Raw genomic sequence first — 22741 nt, 5'->3', positions numbered from 1 at the left:
CTCTCTCCACTCTTTTCAATGAAGCCTCTCCCCGCTCTCTCCACTCTTTTCAATTAAGCCTCTCCCCGCTCTCTCCACTCTTTTCAATGAATCCTCTCCCCGCTCTCTCCACTCTTTTCAATGAAGCCTCTCCCCGCTCTCTCCACTCTTTTCAATTAAGCCTCTCCCCGCTCTCTCCACTCTTTTCAATGAAGCCTCTCCCCGCTCTCTGCGGTTTTTTCAATGAAGCCTCTCCCCGCTCTCTGCGGTTTTTTCAATGAAGCCTCTCCCCGCTCTCCGCGGTTTTTTCAATGAAGCCTCTCCCCGCTCTCCGCGTTCTTTTCAATGAAGCCTCTCCCCGCTCTCCGCGTTCTTTTCAATGAAACCTCTCCCCGCTCTCCGCATTCTTTTCAATGAAGCCTCTCCCCGCTCTCTTTTCAATGAAGCCTCTTCCCGCTCTCCGCTATCTTTTCAATGAAGTTCTTGAGGCTCTAGACACAATTTCATAATCCTCCTTAAGTGTCAGTGTGGTTCAGTTGGTAGCACTCTTGCCTCTGAAGGTTGTGGGTTTAAGTCCCACTCCACGACCTGAGCACAAAAAGCAAGGCTGGTACTCCAGTGCCGTACTGAGGCAGTGCTGCGCTGTCAGATGTGTCATCTTTCAGTTGAGACATTAAACTGAGGCCACATCTGCTTTCACAGGTGAATGTAAAAGATCTCATGGCACTATTTCAAAGAAGAGCAAGGGAGTTCCCCCTGGTGTCCTGGCCAATGTTTATCCCACAATCAACATCATAAAGTAACAGATTATCTGGTCATTATCACATTGCTATTTGTGGGAGCTTGCAGTGTGCAAACTGGCTGCTGTGTTTCCTACATTTACAAGAGTGACTCCACATCAAAAAAAGGTACTTCGTTGGCTGTGAAGAGCTTTGGGACTTCCAGTGGTCGTGACAGGTGCTATATGAATGCAAATCTTTCCTTTTTTGCTCCTTAGAGATGACAGTGGTGCATTATGGCCAATCCTGGCCATCACATTTCAGCAAGGATGCCGAGGCCTGAGAGAGGGTGCAGAGGAGATTTACTAGATTGGTACCAGAGAGGTAAGATTTCAGTTACGTGAGAAAACTAGAGAAACTGGGGTTGCTGTCCTTCGGGCAGAGAAGGCTAAGAAGATTTGATAGAGGTGTTCTAAATAAGAAGTAAATAAGGATCAATAACCAGACCACACAGATTTAAAGTGATTGGAAAAAGAATCAGAGGCGATATAAGGAAAAATGTTCTTTTACTCAATGAGTTGTAAAGATCTGGAGTGAACTGCCTGAAAGGATATAGATTCAACAACAACTTTAAAAAAGGAAACTGGATATGTATTTGAAGGGGAAAAGTTTACAGGACTCTGGGGAAAGGACAGGAGAGTGGGACTAATTGGACAGCTCTTTCAAAGAGCTGGCACAGGCACGATGGCCTGAATGGCCTCCTTCTGTGTTGTGTCATTCTATGAATGACTGGTTTTCTGAATGCATGCTTCTATGGCACAGCCATATTGGGAATTTCATTTGGGTCACAAACTTGTGGCAAGTAGTTACAGGATGTGCTGAACTGCAGTCCTGGTGGGTGAGCCCCTCCCTGGGGAGTAGCATTGAAAAAAATCAGTCTGCAAATATACAAAACTAAAACATGATAAGTAATCCATTCATAATTTAAAGGACATTACTAAGTGATTAAAAAGGATCCAGATTTAATTGGGTAATTTGTATTGTTCACCATCTGTGATATTTACAAGCTCCATCCTCCATCGATGATAAATTCTTTTCCAGTTACATAGGTAGACTGCAAATACAAATAAACATGAAAATCATCTTGTAATTTGGAACTGACCTTCAAATTCAGCTTACAGTAGTCAAATTATAGTTCAAAATAAACATGAAGAGAACCCACAGATGAATGTTGATAGAACAATGTAGCTTCGCCACATGACAATCTCATGAATGAGGGCCCGGTCCATCTTAAGTGTGACTATCAAGACTTCAGACAGAGCAGGCTAAGGCAGAATTGGGAAGTCTTTTACTTCATGAGGAAGTTGTGTCAGAGGGAGCTTGGGCTGGGAGGTAGCGGAGGGAGGGAGAAATCAGACCAAAGTTTAACTGGACTTACTGCTTTTCACATGCTCTGTGATAATGGTGAGGCAAAACATAATTAGGTTTCAGCCAGGAAGTTGACTTATGTGGAGTGGTGTTGGAAACAATTTGGTTCATTTTGGTGAGACAGGGAAAGGAAGATTTTAACCCTTCATCCCGCCCAAGAATGGGTGGGTTGGGGGTGGTGGGGAGGGGGGGTGATGCAAGAAGTAAAAATCTCAAACCCCATCTCAACTCACCCACATCTGGTTTTAATGGAGGTGGGATGAAGATGAAGGCGACCAATCAGCTCGCAGGAGGCAGGTAGGTTGATAAAATCATTTAAGGAGGCTGTGTACTTTCATTTTTATAGGCTTTTTAAAAAACTATTTTAGGGGCTGAGGAAACCCAGTGGGTAAAAGGAGGTGAGAAGGACAGGATTCATGCAGTAAGTGCCTTTCCAGCACTGCTTGTGGGCTAGGAGGAAAAGGAGAGTTACCCCCACTGGCCCAACAGGCTTGCCTGCTTCCCTTTCCATGATTGGCCAATCCCCCCAACCACCATCTCCTCTCTCCCACTTGCCCACCATCTCTCCCCCAGCCACGGTCACCAACCACCAACCACCACCTTGACCATACTGTCTTCCCCTCCCTCCTCAACCACCATCTCATCCCCCGGCACCCCAGCCCCACCATAGCTTCCCCATCCCAATCATCAGCTCTTGCCAAACATCACCCAGACAGCAGAAATTTTTACCTGGACGGAGAATCTTGGATGTCCCAGGAATTCTGGTCCTCTAGAGTGCAATGAACTTATTTCTGCACCCAACAGAGCATAAAGCAAACTCCCACAGAGTTTCTCCCATGTATCGCCATCCCCTCCCCTCTCCAGCTCCTATTCTCTCTATCCACTCTCCTCATGTTCCCATCTCTCGCCCTTTTCTTGACTCCTTTCACTGCCAGATCTAATTGCTGCCTGCATGAACTAATGTTGCGCTGAGACTTGACTCTCTGCGCTGGATTTACTTGCACTGGCGGATCTCATGGTTCCAGGCCGAAAAGGTGTGGGAAACCCTGCCTTGGCCTTTTGGAGCCCACCTCGTCCCCACCTGGTGCGATTCAATGGCGTTCAGACACTTAAGTTCTGGTGCCAGGATCTCAGTCCCTTTAAAGACGGGGATCCCACCTCTGAGCTGCCACAGGGCCAGCAGCTCAGTAGTATCGGCAGTGCCACTAGGAGCAGTGGCCACTGCCAATACTACAGGAAGCCTGGAAGCAGGCTCAGCACTGGACACCCAGAGAGAAGGTAAGTGAGGCGGGGTCATCAGGGCAAGTCCGGCAGGCCCCGGGGATTTTTTTAAAAATTCATTCATGGGATGTGAGCATTGCTGGCTATGCCAGCATTTATTGCCCATCCCTAATTGCCCCTGAGAGTGTAACTGGGGGAAGTAGATAGTGGGCGATGAGGGCAGAGGGAGGATGTTAACCGAGGGGCGGCCTTTGCCACAGGGGGCCCTCTGTGGGCCACAGATTGCCCACCAAGGAGGGCCCCCCTCACCAAGCCCACAGGGAGGTCGTGTCATTTCACAGGATGACCTCCCCATGTGCAGGAGGCCTGCTCCCACACCCCGCACCCCCACTGTCACTGGCTTAATTCCAGCTTTGGCAGGGCCACTTAAGGGACTCAATTAGCCCCTAGGTGGGAAGGCCATCTTCAGCCTTTCCCACCCCCAATTTAATCACTGTGGGACAGGAAGGCGAAAGGTGTTCTGTGCCCTCAGCTCCCATCAGAATTCTTTGGGGCCCTCCGCCTCCTAGCCTGTCTCCGAGGGCCCATTAAATCCAGCCCTCTGTGTGCACTATGAGATATCGACTGGTGATAAAAAAATGTTTCATTTACATTGTTTTTAACAAGGGGCATCTGGCATGCGGTCTAATGAATCCAACCAATCGAGCCCTCAAAGCCCAGGCAAATTATTCTCTTTTGCACATAATTTCCCATTTATTGGTTTGAATGTGTGGACCTGGAGGTTTGGAAAAGGCTATTTTTAAATAGTATTGCCTCATTGGTTGAGAAATCCTAATTAAGAACTCCAAGGTCTGTTGCATCGACAGCTCCTGGTAGTGTGCAAATGCCCCTGTTCACTGTGCTGTTGGGCCCACAGACTCTAAATGGTAGTCGACTCCTGCTTTAAATGTGACTATCTTCAACTAGAAATCTTTGAGTGCAATCTTTCATCAGGATACGGATCCATAGATTTTGGGCTCGCAGCCTATGATTTTCTGAGCATTGGAAAATGAAATTTTCCAATTTATTCTGAAAGGGGAGATCACAGCCCCTCACTGCATTCTTTTTTAAAAATTCTTTCATGGGATGTGGGCGTCGCTGGCTGGGCCAGAATTTGTTGCCTATCCTTAATTGCCCTTGAGGAGGTGGTGGTGAGCTGCCTTCTTGAACCGCTGCAGTCCATGTGGTGTAGGGAGGAAGATCCAGGATTTTGACCCAGCAACAGTGAAGTTCCAAGTCAGGATGGTGTGTGACTTGGAGGAGAACTTGCATGCACCTGCTGCACTTGTCCTTCTAGGTGGTAGAGGTTGTAGGTTTGTTACTTTAATAATTGATGGATATCCTACTTAAATATTTTACTGTAAGAATATTTGGATTAAAAAATTGGATCTCTACTAGAAATAAGATTGTACTTTCTATCTTTTCCTAGAATTATTATCATTGCGACTGGACTGACTGTCCCACCAACAGTGAATTGCATGTTCACTTCTTTAACAAACTTTCCTATAATTTAGAAATTTTATTGTCTCACATAGTCTTCTGTATTGCTAAATCATGAACCCGACTCCGTATACTCTTTGATGGGGAGGTACGTTACTGAGGAGAGATTCCTGGACTCTCATAATATCCGGGTTATTATAATCTGGCTGAAACTTGCTAAAAAGGCTGCCTGGAGAACGGTAATATTCTCAGGGCTGGCCAGGAACTTGTAGTGGGAGGCGGAGGATCCCGTTGTCGTGGTCCGTGTAGGTACCAACAACATAGGTCGGTCTTGGAAAGAGGTTCTGCTTAGACAGTATGAGGAGCTAGCCACCAAATTGAAGAGCAGAACCTCAAGGGTAATAATCTCTGGATTATTACCTGAGCCACCTGCCAATTGGCAGAGGGCACATAAGATTAGTGAAATGAATAAGTGGCTCAAAGACTGTTGTGGGAGAAAGGGTTCCAGTTCGTGGGGCACTGGCACCAGTACTGAGGAAAGTGGGGGCTGTACCGTTGGGACGGTCTACACCTGAACTGTGCTGGGACCAGTGTTCTAGCAAACCCTATAACTACGGAAGTAGAGAGGGCTTTAAATTAAACAAGGGGGGGGGGGGGGGGGGTGAGGGATCAAGCTTGGGTAGATGTAGCAAATCAAGGGATCGAGACAAGGCAGGACAGCAAAATTGTAATATGGGAAATGAAGGTCAGAGAATGGCAGCAAGGCACTGAGAGAAAAAAACCTAAGAACACACCAACAGTCAAGACTTGATGTTGGAAAGATAACAAAAAGACAAAACTGAAAGCTCTGTATCTGAATGAACATAGCATTGATAACAAAGTAGACAAACTAATAGTGCACATTGAAGTAAATAAATATGATCTGATAGCCATTACAGAGACGTGGCTGCAGGATGACAAGGATTGGGTCCTCAATATTGAGTAGTATATGGCATTCAAGAAGAATAGGAAGCTGGGTAAAGATGGAGGGGTAGCACTGTTCATCAAGGATGGCACTGGTGCAATAGTTAGAGATGACCTTGGTTCAGGAGATCAGGATGTAGAATAGGTTTGGGTGGACTAGTATTTTAAACTTATATAAGGGCAACTATGGGGGCATGAAAGCTGAGCTAGCTAAAGTGAACTGGGTTACTAGACTTGGAGATAGATCAATAGAGAAGCAGTGGCAGACATTTAAGGGGATATTTCAGAATACTCAGAATAAGTACTTTTCTACTATAAAGAAAAGTTCTAAGAGGAGGATCCACCATCCATGGTTAACTAAAGAAGTTAAGGAAAGCATCAAACTTAAGGAAAAAGCATATAATTGTGCAAAGATGATTGGCAGGTCAGATGATTGATCAGAATATAAAGAACAGCAGAAAGAAATTAGAGTATGAGAGTAAGTAAGAGCTAGGAATGTAAAAACGGATAGCAATATTCTACAGGTATTTAAAAAGGAAAAGAGTAAGTAAAGTGAGTGTTGGACTTCTAGAGAGTGAGAATGGGGAGTTAATGGTAGATAATAAGGAAATGGCATATGAAATGAACAAATATTTTGCTATTGTCTTCACTATAGAGGATATAAAAAACATTCTGGCAATAGGTGTAAATCAGGAGTTAGAAGGGAGAGGAACTTGATGAAATTATAATCACCAGGGAAGCGGTACTGAGCAAACTGATGGAGCTGCGGGCTGACAAGTCTCTGGGTTCTTATGGGCTTCATCCAAGGTTCTTAAAAGAGGTGGCTAATGAGGTAGTAGATGTGCTGGTGTTAATTTTGAAAAATTTGCGAGATTCTGGAAAGGTTCCACCAGACTGGAAAATAGCGAATATAACCCCTCTATTCAAGAAGGTGGGAAGGCAGAAAACAGGTAACTATAGGCCAGTTAGCTTGATGTCTGTCATGGGAAAGGTGTTAGAATCTATCATTAAGGAGGTTATAGCTGGGCACTTAGAAAAACTCAAGCTAATCGGGAAAAGTCAGCATGCTTTTTTGAAAGGGAAATCAAGTTTAACCAATTTACTGGAGTTCTTTGAAAGAGTAACATGCGCTGTGGATAAAGGGGAGCCCGTTGACGTACTGTACTTGGATTTCCAGAAGACATTTGACAAAGTGCCACATAAAAGGTTATTGAGCAAAGTAGGAGTTCATGGTGTAGGGGATAACATATTAGCATGGATAGACGATTGGCTGGCTGGCAGAAAACAGAGAGTATGCATAAATGGGACCTTTTTTGATTGACAGGATGTGACGAGTGGAGTCCCGCAGGGGTCTGTGCTGGGGCCTCAACTTTTTACAATTTATATCAATGACTTAGATGAGGGGAACAATGGCATGGTAGCTAAATTTGCAGATGACACAAAGATAAGTAGAAAAGTATGTTGTGAAGAGGACACAAGAGTCATAGAGTCATACAGCACAGAAACAGGCCCTTCGGCCCATTGTGTCTGTGCCTATTCTAGTCCCATTTTCCAGCACTTGGCCCGTAGCCTTGTATGCTATGGCGTTTCAAGTGCTCATCTAAATACTTCTTAAATGTTCCTGCCTCTACCACCTCCTCAGGCAGTGTATTCCAGATTCCATCCACCCTCTGGGTGAAAAATATTTCCTCAAATCCCCTCTAAACCTCCTGCTCCTTACCTTAAATCTATGCCCCCTGGTTATTGACACCTCCGCTAAGGGAAAAAGTCTCTTCCTATCAAACCTATCAATACCCCTCATAATTTTGTACACCTCAATCATGTCCCCCCTCATCCTTCTCCATTCTAAGGAAAACAACCCTAGCCTTTTCAGTCTCTCTTCGTAGCTGAAATGCTCCAGCCCAGGCAACATTCTGGTGAATCTCCTCTGCACCCTCTCCAGTGCAATCACATTCTTCCTATTGTGTGGTGCCCAGAACTGTACACAGTACTCCAGCTGTGGCCTAACTAGTGTTTTATATAGCCCCATCATAACCTCCTTGCTCTTATATTCTATGCCTCAGCTAATAAAGGCAAGTATCCCATATGCCTTCCTAACCACCTTATCCACCTGTACTGCTGCCTTCAGTGATCTATGGACAAGTACACCAAAGTCCCTCTGACCTTCTGTACTTCCTAGGGTCTTACCATCCATTGTATATTCCCTTGCCTTGTTAGTCCTCCCAAAATGCATCACGTCACACTTCTCAGGATTAAATTCCATTTGCCTCATCTCCGCCCATCCTGTAATCTAAGACTTTCCTCCTCACTATTTATCATACCTCCTGTATTCATGTCTAAATCATTAATGTACACTACAAACAGCAAGGGTCCCAGCACCAATCCCTGTGGTACACTACTGGTCACAGGCTTCCACTCACAAAAACAACCCTCGACCATTACCCTCTGTTTCCTACCACTAAGTCAATTTTGGATCCAATTTGCCAAATTGCCCTGGATCCCATGGGCTCTTACCTTCTTAAGAAATCTCCAATGCGGAACCTTATCAAAAGCCTTACTGACGTCCATGTAGACTACATCAACTGCTTTACCCTCATCTACCCATCTAGTCACCTCCTCACAAAATTCAATCAGGTTAGTTAGACACGATCTCCCCTTGATAAAGCCATGCTGACTATCCCTGATTATTCCCTGCCTCACCAAGTGGAGATTAATCCTGTCCCTCAGAATTTTTCCAATAGTTTCCCAACCACTGATGTTAGACTCACCGGCCTGTAATTATCTGGTTTATTCCTGCTATCCTTCTTGAATAATGGTATCACATTCGCTGTCCTCCAATCCTCTGGTACCTCTCCTGTGGCCAGAGATTTGAAAATTTGTGTCAGAGCCCCTGCAATCTCCTCCCCTGCCTCACATAATAGCCTGGGATACATCTCATCTGGGTCTGGGGGTTTATCCACTTTTAAGCCCGCTAAAATATCTAATACTACCTCCCTTTCAATGTTAATATGTTCAAGTACATCGCAATGCCCCTCCCTGATCACTACATCTACATCGTCGTTCTCCACAGTGAAAACAGATGAAAAGCAATAATTTAAAATCTCACCTATGTCCTCCGGCTCCACACACAGATTGCCACTTTGGTCCCTAACAGGCCCTACTCTTTCCCTGGTTATCCTCTTGCCCTTAATATACTTAGAAAATGCCTTAGGATTTTCCTTTATCTTGCCCGCCAATGTTTTTTCATGTCCCTTCTTCGCTCTCCCAATTACTTTTTTAAGTACCCCCCTACACTTTCTATACTCTTCTAGTGCCTCCGCATTTTCAGTGCTCCGAATCTGCCATAAGCCTCCTTTTTTTTCCTGATTCAATACTCTATATCCCTTGACATCCAGGGTTCCCTGGACTTGTTGGTCCTACCCTTCACCTTAACGGGTACTTGTTGGCTCTGAACCCTCACTATTTTCTCTTTGAATGACTTAAGGTTGCAGATCGATATAGATATGTTGAGTGAGTGGTAAAAATCTGTCAGATGGAGTATAATGTGGGAAAATGTGAAGTTGTACACTTTGGCAGGAAGAATAAAAAAGCAGAGTATTACTTAAACAGGGAACGACTGCAGAATTCCGAGGTGTAGCGGGATCTAGGTGTTCTAGTGCATGAGTCACAAAAAGTTAGTATGCAGGTACAGCAAGTAATAAAGAAGGCTAATGGAATGCTATCCTTTATTACTAGAGGAATTGAAAACAAAGGAAGGATGTTATGCTTCAGTTATACAGGGCATTAGTGAGACCACATCTCGAATACTATGTGCGATTTCGGTCTCCTTATTTAAGGAAGGATGTGAATGCGTTTTAGGCGGTTCAAAGGTTTACTAGATTGATACCTGGAATGAGTGGGTTGTCTTATAAGGAAAGGTTGGACAGACTAGGATTGTTGTCACTGGAGTTTAGAAGAGGGAGGGGAGACTTGATTGAAATATATAAGATCCTGAAAGGGGGTCTTGACAAGGTGGATGTGGAAAGGATGTTTCCTCTTGTGGGTGAGTCCAGAACTAGGGGTACTGTTTTAAAATTAGGGGTCGCCCTTTTAAGAACAGAGATGAGGAGAAATTTTTTCTGAGGGTTGTGCAACATTGGAATTCTTTGCCTCAGAAGGTGGTGAAGGCGGGGTCATTAAATATTTTTAAGGCGGAGGTAAATAGATTCTTGTTAGGCAAGGGAATCAAAGGTTATCGGGGGTAGATGGGAGTGCGGAATTCAAAACACAAACGGATCAGCCATAAGCTTATTGAATGGCGGAGCAGGCTTGAGGGGCTGAATGGCCTACTCTTAATTCGTATGTTAAACAGATATTTTGTATCTATCTTCACTGTAGAAGACACAAATAGCAAATCAAGAGGTGAAAGGGAGCGAGGAACTTAAAACAATTACAATCACCAGGGAAAGGGTACTGATAAAACTATTCGAACTAAAGGCTGAGAAGTTCCCAGGACCTAAGGTCTTCCAAGATGAGGAGGCAGTGGCATCTTCCTTAGAGCAGAGAAGGCTGATGGGGGACCTGATTGAGGTATACAAAATTATGAGGGGCATAGATAGGAAGAAACTTTTTCCCTTAGCGGAGGTGTCAATAACCAGGGGGCATAGATTTAAGTTAAGGGGCAGGAGGTTTAGAGGGGATTTGAGGAAAAGTTTTTTCACCTAGAGTGTGGTTGGAATCTGGAACACGCTGCCTGAAGAGGTAGTAGAGGCAGGAACTCTCACAACATTTAAGAAGTATTGAGATGAACACTTGAAATGCGATTGCATACAAGGCTACGGGCCAAGAGGTGGAAAATGGGATTAGAATAGATAGGTGTTTGATGGCTGTCACAGACACGATGGGCCAAAGGGCCTGTTTCTGCACTGTATAACTCTATGACTAGCAATGCAGAGGCCCAGGCTAGTGCCCTGGGGACATGGGTTTGAATCCCACCATCGCAGATTGTGAAATCTGAATTCAATTAATAAAAAAAAGATCTGGAATTAAAAAGCTCGTCCAATGATGACCACGAACCATTGTCAATTGTTGTAAAAACCCATCTGGTTCACCAATGTCCTTTAGGGAAGGAAATCTGCCATCCTTACCTGGTCTGGCCTACATGTGACTCCAGACCTACAGCAATGTGGCTGACTCTTAAATGCCCTCTGAAATGGCCTAACAAGTTGCTCAGTTCAAGGGCAATGAGAGATGGGCAATAAATGCTGGCCTAGCCAGCGACGCCCATATCCCATGAACAAATTTTTAAAAAGTGGCTGCAGAGATAGTAGATGCATTGGGGAACCTGTAGATGTGGTGTACTTGGTTTTCCTAAAGGTGTTTGATAAAAGGTTAGTGCACAAAATAAGAGCTCATGGTGTAGGGGGTAACATATTAGCATGGATAGAGGATTTGTTAGCTAACAGGAAGTAGAGAGTAGGGATAAATGGGTCATTTTCAGGTTGGCAGATGTGGAGAAATTTTTTTTCTCAGAAGGTCTTTAGTCTGTGAAACTCACTTCCCCAGAGAGCAGTGCGGGAAGGGTCATTGAATATTTTTAAGACTGAGTTAGATAGATTCTTCATTGACAAGGGAGTCAAATGGTGTAGAAGGTAGACAGGAAAATAGAGCTGACGTCACAATCAGATCAGCGATGATCTTATCAAATGGCGGAGCAGGCTCGAGGGGCCGAATTGCCTACTCCTGCTCTTAATTCGCATGTTCGTATGTATGTAGCTACATACCTCATCAGATGCCAGGTACACACAAAGGTGGGCCACCTCCTCGGCAGTGGCCATTCTACCAGTCTTTTGTCTCTGCAGGAATTCTTGCAAAGCCTGGGTAGGTGGAAATAACAATTACCCAGTTACTTAAATATACATTGTTCCATAAAAAAAACTTACAGAAGTAATTATTCCAACAAGTTTATTCACCATTGTCTTGCTAAATCCCCTGCATGGATTTACTCAAAAAGGAATGTTCCGTGGCAATGAATATACAAAATTAATCAACAAGGCACACTGTAATATAAAGAGCAACTTGCTACAGGCCAAGAATGCCTCACCACAGAGATGGTGGAAGCAGAGCATCTCTTAAGGGAAGAGATAAATAAATCAGAGAATGATGTAGGGCTATGGGAAAATGACAGGGCAGTGGGATTCAATGCTCAGTGTTCTAAAAAAAAAGCTGGCACAGCCATGATGGGCCAAATGGCCTCGTTTTGTGCTATAAACGTCTATGATTCGATGGTTCCAGGTTGCATCAATCAACCGGTGAGTAGTATATGGCTCTTGTTAATCATTCATCATTGAATCACTACTGCACAGAAGGAAGCCATTTAGTCCATCAAGTCCATGCCAGCTCACTGTACAGCAATTCAGTCAATTCCATTCTCCCACTCCATCCCCCTGGCCCTGCAAGTTTATTTTCCTCAAGCGCCCATCTAATTTCCTTTTCAAATCATTCATCATCTCTGCTTCTATCACCCTGGTGCCACTGAGTCCCAGGTCATTACCACCTGCATCTCTTGCCCAAAACCTTCAATCTGTGTTCCCTAGTCCTTATACCATCAACTAATGGGAACAGTTTTTCTTTGTCTACCTTATCTAAGCCTGTCATAATTTTGTACACCTCTATCAAATCTCCTCTCAATCTCCTTTGCTCCTGCGAGAACAACCCCAGCTTCTCCATCCTAACCTTGTTGCTAAAATCCCTCATCCCTGGAACCATTCTGGTAAATCTCCTCTGCACCCTCTCAAGGACCCTCACATCCTTCCTAAAGCATTGAGACTAGAACTCGATGCAATACTCTAGTTGTGGTTTAACCAGAGCTATATAAAGGTTCAGTATAACCTCCTTGCTTTTGTACTCAATTCCTCTATTTATGAAGCCCAAGATCCCATATGCTTTACTAATCACTCTCTCAATATGTCCTGCCAACTTCAAAGATCAATGCACATGCACACCCAAGTCCCTCTGTTCCTTTACACTCGTTAGAACTGTGCCTTTAAGTCTATATTACCTCTTCCTGTCCCTTGTCCCAAAACTCATCACCTCACACTCCTCTGCATTAAATTCCATCTGCCACTTGCCTGCCCATTCTGCTAGCCTATCTATGTCCTGTTGCAATTGACTGGTACCATCCTCACTGTCTGCCACTCCTCTAAGTTTGGAATCATCAGCAAATTTTGAAATTTTACTCTGTATTCCAATATCCAAGTCACTTATCTGTAGCAAAAAAAGCAGTGATCCAAACACTGTCCCTTGGGAAACACCACTGTCTACCATCCTCCAGTCTGAAAAACAACCAGTTACCATGACTTTTTATGTCCTTAAGCCAATTTTATATCCAGGCTGTCACTGACTCTCCTATTCCTTGAGCCTTAGTTTTTGTTAACCAGCCTTTTATGTGGTACTTTGTCAAATGCTTTCTTAAAATCCATACAGACAACATCCACCACATTCCCTTCAACCAAAAAGTTAGACTAGTCAAGCAGCATCTGCCTTTTACAAATCTGTGCTGGCTCTCCTTAATTAAGTCCAAACCTCTCCAAGTGCCTGTTGATTTTTTTCCCTGATTACTGTTTCTAAAACCTTATCCACCACTGTTGTTAAAGTGACAGCCTGTAGTTACTAGAAATGTCCTTACGTGAATAAGGTGTCACATTTATCACTCTCCAATCCTCTGGCACCTCCTGTAGGGAAGATTGGAAGATTATGGAAAGTCCTTCTGCTAACTCCACTCCTACTTCTTTTAGCAGCCTGGGCTGCAAGCTGTCTGGTCTGGTCTGGGCGACTTATCTATTTTTAGCATAGCCAGCCTTTACACTGCATCCTTCCTATCAATTTTCAGCCCAGCCATTACCTCTATCACCGCTGCTTCTACCAATATTTTGTCAGCATCCTCTTCCTTAGTAAACATCAATACAAAGTATTCATTAAGTATTCTAGCCTTGACCTGCATGTCTAAGCATATATCATCGTCTTTTTGTCCCTAAAAGGACCCACACAGCCTTTTACTAGTGTTATGACCTCAACTGAGACCATTAATTTTAAAAACACGAGATATAAATTCCCCCCACTGATTAAAGGATTACATGACAAGATTTCACGTTTTAAGACTTTTACTATAACAACTAAACTAAAAATCAACATTAGTTAAACAGTATTTAGTAGGTAGCTAATACACTAAATTACAGAGAAAGATATTTCCCATTAACTTATTAACACACTTGAAAAGCCCACACCACATTTATAAGTTACACAGTGTTCTCATCGAGAAGGTATCCTTGCAATTAAAAGTCCCAAACTCCTCCCAGTTGCAATGGGTTGGCTCTCTCAGTATTCTTCTCAAAACCAATGTCCTCTTCGTTCACTTCTTCCAGCACACTCAACTGTTCTTCTGTAACAAGGCAATCTCTGGTGACTGTTGATTTTTTTCTCCTCTGCAAACCTCGAGTCTTCAAACCTGGTTCAAATCTTAGCAGCCTTTCGCTGTATCAGTGTTCTGAGAGAAGTTTTTTTCTCCCTCTCTTCTGAGGCTGTGCAGTTCCGAATAGTTTCTTTGTGTTATCCTTTCTTCTTTACAGCTTGTCAGACTTAGGAAAGCCGGTTGAACCTATCCAGAATCAAAAGTCAATCGTCATTTTCCTTTTACAATATTCAGAGTCCATTAGTCTAGCCACATCAAAACCACCTGGGCCTTCCTTTGTTTCCAGATGTTAGCAATTGCAACTCGAATTTGCATTTGAGAATTTCTGGCTTCTTGTTTACCATCTGAAAGTCTGGGAGAGTGAAACACATTGTCCTTTCAGGTGTCACAACCTTGTATTCTGTTTTCAAAAGGGTCTTTAATCTGGATTCCTTGTTGTCATGGTAACCCCCCCAAGACATAGGCTTGTTTCTGGGCAGTCTTGGTGTGAGTTCACATGTGGCCTCTGAAATCTTTTTACACTGCATTGAAAATCACAGTTTAAAAAAAAAAATCATCCTACTAAGTCCAGCGATCGTAACACCAGCCACTTGCTATTTACATGTCGCTACAAGATTTTTGGCTGCACTTTAATGTTAACTGCCATTCTAACTCATATTCCCTCTTTGCCAGTCTGACTTGCCTCTACATTTCCCTTCACAACATACTGTCATCTTTTGTTTCCCCCATCGAGGCCCTAAACTGTCATCCATCTGGAGTTTTTAAAAAATTGTTCTCTGATCCGATCCTTACTGTTGTGATACGTTGTCCTAAAAACATTGATCGTGACATTAGGATGCAGTGCACTTTTGCAGGGACCATTAATATAGCACCATGTTCTGACTATCTATGATCTGATGTTAGCATTTTGAACATGAAATGCTGGTAGGTTTAACATGAGTTGAATGGCACAGCATTGGATTTGAATAGGTGATTAATAATTCTGCTTTAATGTAAGACTCAACAAATAACAGCAATCAGACTAAAACAGATTCAATCGAAATAAATAACTTCTTCAAAAAAGGTCAAACAACACTGAATTGGTACCACTAAAATTTTCTCCTTTGGACATGGGAATCAAGCAAAGGCACCAAGTAAAAGTTAAAAATTTCTGTTAATGGTGTTTACAGATGTGAATGCGTTCCCGAGCAGGCTCTACGCTTGCTGTGACAGAGGGGGTGGGGAGAGAACCCACGTATTAGTCATAGAGTTACACAGCACAGAAACAGGCGCTTTGGCCCATCGTGTCTGTGCCAGCCATCCAGCACCCAACTATTCTAATCCCATTTTCCAGCACTTGGCCCGTAACCTTGTACACTATGGCGTTTCAAGTGCTCATCTAAATACTTCTTAAATGTTGTGAGGGTTCCTGCCTCTACCACCTCTTCAGGCAGTGCGTTCCAGATTCCAACCACCCTCTGGGTGAAAATAATTTTCCTCAAATCCCCCCTAAACCTCCTGCCCCTTACCCTAAATCTATGCTCCCTCGTTCTTGACCCCTCTGCTAAGGGAAAAAGTTTCTTCTTATCTAACCTATCAATGCCCCTCATAATCTTGTATTATTGTTTTATAAATTAGAAAACCTGAATCACCATAATTGAAATTCTGAACCGTTTCTATTTTGCTTGGTAGACTTTAGTCTAACAACCCGTCTCTCACTCTGCGGGGTGTGGTACATCCCAGCTGGTTTTCTCAGCTAATGATATTATTGGATCCTGTTTCTGTGATCTTTCACAAATTTGTCTTAAACAGCATCAGAAGAGATACCATTCTGACGTTAAGGCTGCAATTAATGTTCTGCTGAAGAAGCGGAAAATACCAACCACATCACCAGGATCCGGCGTATAAATTTTAAGGCGGTGTTAATATGTGCCAGCTGTATTGCGGCAGTGTTTCTTTTTAAAATAAAATGCTGTTTAGAACTTAAGAAATATCCCACTGCAACAGCTGTTGCCATACCATATTCAATTTACACAACGTTCTTTATGTATCTATAAATCAACATTATAAACTTCTAAAAAAACGCCCTGCATATTTGCAATGTAAGATTTTGCAGCAGGGTCAAAGAGTGTATTTTTACAAATATCACACTTCTCCGGGTCATTGGAAAAGTATTTAAATCATAATAAAACACTCATTTGCCTTTGAGCTGAAGACTGACCTCAATGGATGTCTCTTCAGCTTGTGATGTAATTAGGAGGTATTGCTTCTCCAGCAATGCGCCATGTTGCTAGGCCTTGCAAATTGTTTCGACGTTGGAGCATGCTACAGCAAGAAGCTTTTTTTTTATTCATTCATGGGATGTGGGCGTCGCTGACCAGGCCAGCATTTATTGCCCATCCCTAATTGCCCTTGAGAAGGTGGTGGCGAGCTGCCTTCTTGAACCGCTGCACCCGCTGCAGTCCATTTGGCTTAGGTACATCCACAGTGCTGTTAGGAAGGGAGTTCCAGGATTTTGGCCCAGTGATAGTGAAGGAACGACAATGTCATTCCAAGTCAGGATGGTGTGTGACTTGGAGGTAGTGGTGTTCCCATGCATTTGCTGCCCTTGTCCTTCTAGTTGGAAACCCACGCAGACACAGGGAAAACTTGCAAACTCCACACAGTGCAGTACCCAGAATTGAACCCGGGTTACTGGAGCTGTGAGGCTGCGGTGCTAACCACTCCATCACTGTGCCGCTGTTCCCATGCATCTGCTGCTCTTGTCCTTCGAGGTGGTAGAGGTCGCAGGTTTGGAAGGTGCTGTCTAAGGAGCCTTGGTGCTTTGCTGCAGTGCATCTTGTAGATGGTACACACTGCTGCCACTGTACGTCAATGGTGGAGGGAGTGAATGTTTGTGGATGGGGTGCCAATCAAGCGGGCTGTTTTGTCCTGGATGGTGTCGAGTTTCTTAAGTGTTGTTGGAGCTGCACCCATCCAGGCAAGTGGAGAGTATTCCATCACACTCCTGACTTGTGCCTTGTAGATGGTGGTCAGGCATTGGGGAGTCAGGAGGTGAGTTACTCGACGCAGGATTCTTAGCCTCTGACCTGCTCTTGTAGCCACGGTATTTATATGGCTACTCCAGTTCAGTTTCTGGTCAATGGTAGCCCCTAGGATGTTTATAGTGGGGGAATTCAGCGATGGTTATACCATTGAATGTCAAGGAGAGATGGTTAGATTCTCTCTTGTTGGAGATGATCATTGCCTAGCACTTGTGTGGCACGAATGTTACTTGCCACTTATCAGCCCAAGCCTGGATACTGTCCAGGTCTTGCTGCATTTCTACACGGACTGCTTCAGTATCTGAGGAGTTGTGAATGGTGTTGAACATTTTGCAATCATCAGCGAACATCCCCACTTCTGACCTTATAATTGAAGGAAGGTCATTGATGAAGCAGCTGAAGATGGTTGGGCCTAGGATACTACCCTGAGGAACACCTGCAGTGATGTCCTGCAGCTCTCACTGCAGACAATGAACCAGGTAAGTTTGTAATTCTCAGTGCAGTCAGTGGTATATGCTGCCAATTTGTGGCTTACTGCAAAATTGGGCCAGTACGTTGCGCAGATGCGCTCTAAATAAATCTGCATTAAAACCCGCGCTAGTTATGGGCAATCAGCCCAAATTAACGAATTATGAGTCCCTGCTGCTTTCCAAAGCAGCACAGTGGGACCATCATTGTAGGCGCGCTGCAACTTACGGTTTTTGGCGCAATGTGCGATTTCCGGAAATGCAGTGCTGTTCCGTCTCTCAGTAGCTGCAAGTGTCTCACTATTGGGATTGCAAAATCTGAGCCATTGTATTTGGCCTGGTTCATAAAGCCTGGCTCGGGTATAAAATTAAAACCCGACCCAGGCCCGATCTGACCAGAGCCAACCCGCACCCGACCGGAGCCTGAGCCCTTTAATTTTTTTCACGCCCGACCCAACCCGACAGGAATCTCCTTCATCTGTTCTTGCAACAGGCTATTCCTGCAGCTGGTGTTGTGGAGAATCATGGGTAAGCCTGATCCCGTAACTTCCCGGAAGCAGTGTCTAACCCGACCCGGCCCGAGCCCAAATGCTGGACTCGGAATTTCGACCTGACCCAACCCAACCCGAATCCGACACATGTAGATGGGTCTAGTAGGGTTCAGGTCAGGTAGCCATGCTTTACTGGTTCTTACTTGAAGAATTTACCTTACTTGCTTCATACAATTCTGTGGCCAGTTCTAATGAAAGGTCACAGACCAGAAACATTAACTGAGCCTTTATCTGAAACATCTCCTTAAAGGTCACCCATTGTTCCGTTACAGTATTTCCTGTCAATCTTTGGTTTCATTTTACTCTAGCGGTTTGGTAGAACTGAGTGGCTTGCTAGGCCATTTCAGAGAGCATTTAAGAGTCAACCACATTACTGTGGGTCTGGAGTCACCTGTAGGCCAGACCAGGTAAGGACAGCAGATTTCCTTCACTAAAGGACATTAGTGAACCAGTTGGGTTTTTACGAGAATTGACAAAGATTTCATGGTCACCATTACCGAGAATAGCTTTTTAATTCCAGATTTATTAATTGAGTTCAAATTCCACCATCTGCCATGGTGGGTTTTGAACCTATGTACCCAGAGCTTTAGCCTGGGCCTCTGCATTGCTAGTCCAGTGACATTATCACTACACCACTGCCTCTCCAACAAGAGAGAATCCAACCATCTCCCCTTGACATTCAATGGCATGACCATCACTGAATCCCCCACTATCAACATCCTAGGGGTTACCAAGGATCAGAATTTGAACTGGAACTGCCCCATATAGGCTGTGGCTAGAACAGCAGGTCAAAGGCTGGGAATGCTGTGGCAAGGAACTCACCTCCTGACTCCCCAATGCCTGTCCACCATTTACAAGGCACAAGTCAGGAGTGTGATGAAATACTCTCCAATTTCCTGGATGGGGGCAGCTCCAACAACACTCAAGAAGCTTAACACCATCCAGGACAAAGGCACCCCATCCAGCAGCTTAAACATTTACTTCCTCCACTACCAACACACAGTGGCAGCAGTGTGTACCATCTACAAGATGCACTGCAGCAACTCACCAAGGATCCTTCGACAGCACCTTCCAAACCCACGACCTCTACCACCTAGAAGGACAAGGCTGGCAGATGCATGGGAACACCATCACCTGCAAGTTCCCTTCCAAGTCACACACCATCCTGATTTGGAACTATATCGCCGTTCCTTCACTGTCACTGAGTCAATGTCCTGGAACTCCCTTCCTAACAGCACCGTGGGTGTACCTACACCCCAAGGACTGTAGCGGCTCATGAAGGTGGCTCACCATCATCTTCTCAAGGGCAATTATGGATGGGCAATAAATGCTAGCCTAGCCATCCTGTGAAAGAATAACAAAAAATAAATCTCTGGCTAGATTCCCTCTCATCCCATTGAAGTTAGCCCTATTCCACTTTATAAGTTCTACTTTAGATTGTTTCTTGCTCTTCTCCTTTACTGATCTAAACCTTGTGATACGATGATCACTTTTACCCAAGAGTTCTTCACAGACACTTGGTCCACCTCATTCTCCAGCAAAGCTTCCTTCCTAGTTGAACTGAGAACATACTGGTCAAGGAAGTTCTCCTGAACTCATTTTAGGAATTTGCCATTTCAACACACCCCCCTGCTCTCATGCTCACATCTCTGTCCTGGGCTTGCTGCAGTGTTCCAGTGAACATCAACGTAAGCTCGAGGAACAGCATCTCATTTACTGATTAGGCACACTACAGCCTGCCAGACTGAACACTGAGTTCAATAATTTCAGAGCATGACGGGCCCCCCTTTTTATTTGTAGTTATTTTTAATTTTAATTTTATTTTAGTTGGTTTCATCATTCATTTTTATTTTACCATGTGCCTGCCCACTTTTTTTTTATTGTTTGTGCTTTGGGCCAAGGCTGTTCATTTTTCTGTCCATTAACACCCTCTCTTCACTAACGCTTTGTCTTTCAGCACACCATTAACATACCGTTTGCCTTTGCTCCATGACCTTCTGGTCAGTTATTCTCTGTAACCCTCTATCCCATCAACACCTTCCCTTTTGTTATCTCTTGCCCCACCCCTGCTTTATTTGCTTAAAACCTATTACATTTCTAACCTTTGCCAGTTCTGATGAAAAGTCACTGACCCGAAACATTAACTCTGCTTCTCTCTCTACAGATGCTGCCAGAATGACTGAGTATTTCAAGCATTTCTTGTTTTTATTTCAGATTTCCAACATCTGCAGTATTTTGCTTTTATTTATAATTAGGAATTCCTCACTTCCTTTCCCTTTACTCCAGCATTATCCCACTCAATATTTGGGCAATTAAAGTCCCCCAACATTACCACTCTATAGTTCTTGCACATCTCTGCGATTTCCCTGTAGATTTGCTCCTCTATCTAAAGGCCTGCTACCCGACCGGTACCCGAAGGGAACAGACGACATGAGTCGGGTTCGGGTCAGGTTGGGTCGCTCTTCTGGGTCTGGCTTTCGGGCCCGGGTCGGACACACACAGCAAGACGTGTTAAAAATAAAAAACCTACCTGAGCTAGGAGCCCAGGACGTCAAAGAAGGAAACTCTGAGTCTGCGCAGTGAGTGTCTCTATGACGTTATCACGCTCATGCTGCAGCTTCCTGAAGATTGGGAGTCGCACGTTAAGTAAAAGGAACATTCCGGTGGTCGGGTCGGGTCAGGCTCGGACTCGGGTCCGATGTGGTCCTGTCGGGTTCAGGTTGGGTTTTTTACCCCTGACCTGAGCAGGCCTTTATCTCTATCTTTCTGTCTCACTATTTGGAGGCTGAGAGAATACCCCCAGTAGCGTGATCATACCCTTTTTGCGTCTCAATTCTAACCAAATGGATTCCGTCTTTGCCCCCTCAAAGACATCCTCTCTTTCCAACACTACAATGTCTTCCCTAATCAGTAATGCCACCCCAACTCCCTTTTTTCCTTCCCTAGCTTTTCTCAACACTTTGTACCTCTGCATAATAAGCACCCAGTCCTCACCATTTTTAAGCCATGTTTCCGATATTGCCTCTACATCATATTCCCACATGGTTATTTGTGCTTGTAGCTCACTAACCTTATTCACCACATACATGCATTTTAAACCTGACTTTGTATTCCTCATAGTCCTTCTCAGTCTGCTCAGATCTAATATAGTACTACTTCCTTCTCTAGTACTATCCAACACTCTCACTTGTGTACCTTATTCCTCTTTTCTACTTGTATATACTGATGCCCATCCCCCTGCCAATTTAGTTTAAACCCTCCCAAACCACACTAGTGAACCTCCCCACAAGGACATTGGTCCCAGTCCTGTTGAGGTGTAACCTCCTGCCCCAGAACTGGTCCCAAGGATCTGAAGTCCTTCCTCCTGCACCTCAAGCCATGCATTGATCCTCCCTATCTTCCTATTTCTACTCTCGCTAGCTTGTGGCACTTGGAGTAATCCAGAAATTACCACCTTCGAGGTCCTACTTTTTAACTTCCTCCTTAGCTCCTGAGAATCTGACCTTAGGACCTCAATACCTGCTCTCTCTATGTCATTGGTACCAACATGTACCACAATTTCTGGCTCAATCCATTCCCCCTGCAGAATATCCTGCACCCTGTCTGTGATGTCCATTACCCTGACATCATGGAGGCAACACACCAAGCAGGACTCACGATGATGGTTACAGAAATGCCTGTCTCACCCCCTAACTATGGAATCTCCTATAACAATTGCATTTCTACTCTTTGCTGTTTCTTTCTGTACATTCCCAAGCACATTGGTGCCATGGTCTGGACTGCATTCCTTCAGGATGTCGTCACTCCAGCAATCACCAATGCTGAGTACCGGTTTGAGAGTGGCATGCACCTTGGAGGCTCCTGAAATTACTGCCTCTTCCTACTCTTCTGGATGGCTACTTATCTGCTATCCTGAACCCTCACTGCCTGTGGGCAACAAAAGTTGCATTTTTATTCTCAGCTTATCAACTAAGAAGGGTCATGAAGTGTATCCTTATAAACGGTAGAAGAACCATTTTTATTAATATATAACCAAATTGATAATGTAAAACAAAGAAAGTAAAGACTGCATTCATATAGTGCCTCTCATACCCATGGGACATTTAGAAGTGTAGTCTGTTGTATATAGGCAAATGCAGCTAATTGGCATACAGAACGGTCCAACAAACAGAGATGAATGACCAGCTAAACTATTTTGATGGATCAAGGGATTATTGCTGGCTAAGATACCCATCTGAACAGAAAGGTGACTCCTCTGATCCTCCAGCACTCCCTCAGCACTGCACTTACATCTCAGTTAAATCATGTGCTTAAGTTCGGGAGTGGGGCTTGGACCCACAATTTTGTGACTTAAGAGGCACAGTTACTGCTACAGAGCCAAGTGGAATCCTTAAAAGTGTAACTATAGAGGAAAGAGAGAACTTAGATTTTTATTGTACCTTTAACGTTTCAGGATGTCCCA

General features: G+C 44.2%; 1 protein-coding gene across 5 annotated transcripts in view; it reads right to left on the bottom strand.

Annotated features, from left to right (window-relative positions):
* Positions 1-1277: 1277 nt before the first annotated feature.
* bdh2 (3-hydroxybutyrate dehydrogenase, type 2) overlaps positions 1278-22741 on the bottom strand; it is a 98583-nt gene continuing 77119 nt past the window's right edge. For 2 of the 5 annotated variants that reach the window (XM_068047301.1, XM_068047311.1), the window contains exon 9: positions 14435-14759. In XM_068047301.1, coding sequence (XP_067903402.1) covers positions 14493-14759 — 267 coding nt within the window. In that variant the 3' untranslated portion in view covers positions 14435-14492. The other 3 variants (XM_068047321.1, XM_068047329.1, XM_068047292.1) reach the window with 3 other exon arrangements.

Source organism: Heterodontus francisci, chromosome 1 (assembly GCF_036365525.1).
Source record: "Heterodontus francisci isolate sHetFra1 chromosome 1, sHetFra1.hap1, whole genome shotgun sequence".
Lineage (NCBI taxonomy): Eukaryota > Metazoa > Chordata > Chondrichthyes > Heterodontiformes > Heterodontidae > Heterodontus > Heterodontus francisci.
Note: the sequence above shows the minus strand (reverse complement) of the source record. Positions and strands in the feature narration are given on the sequence as shown.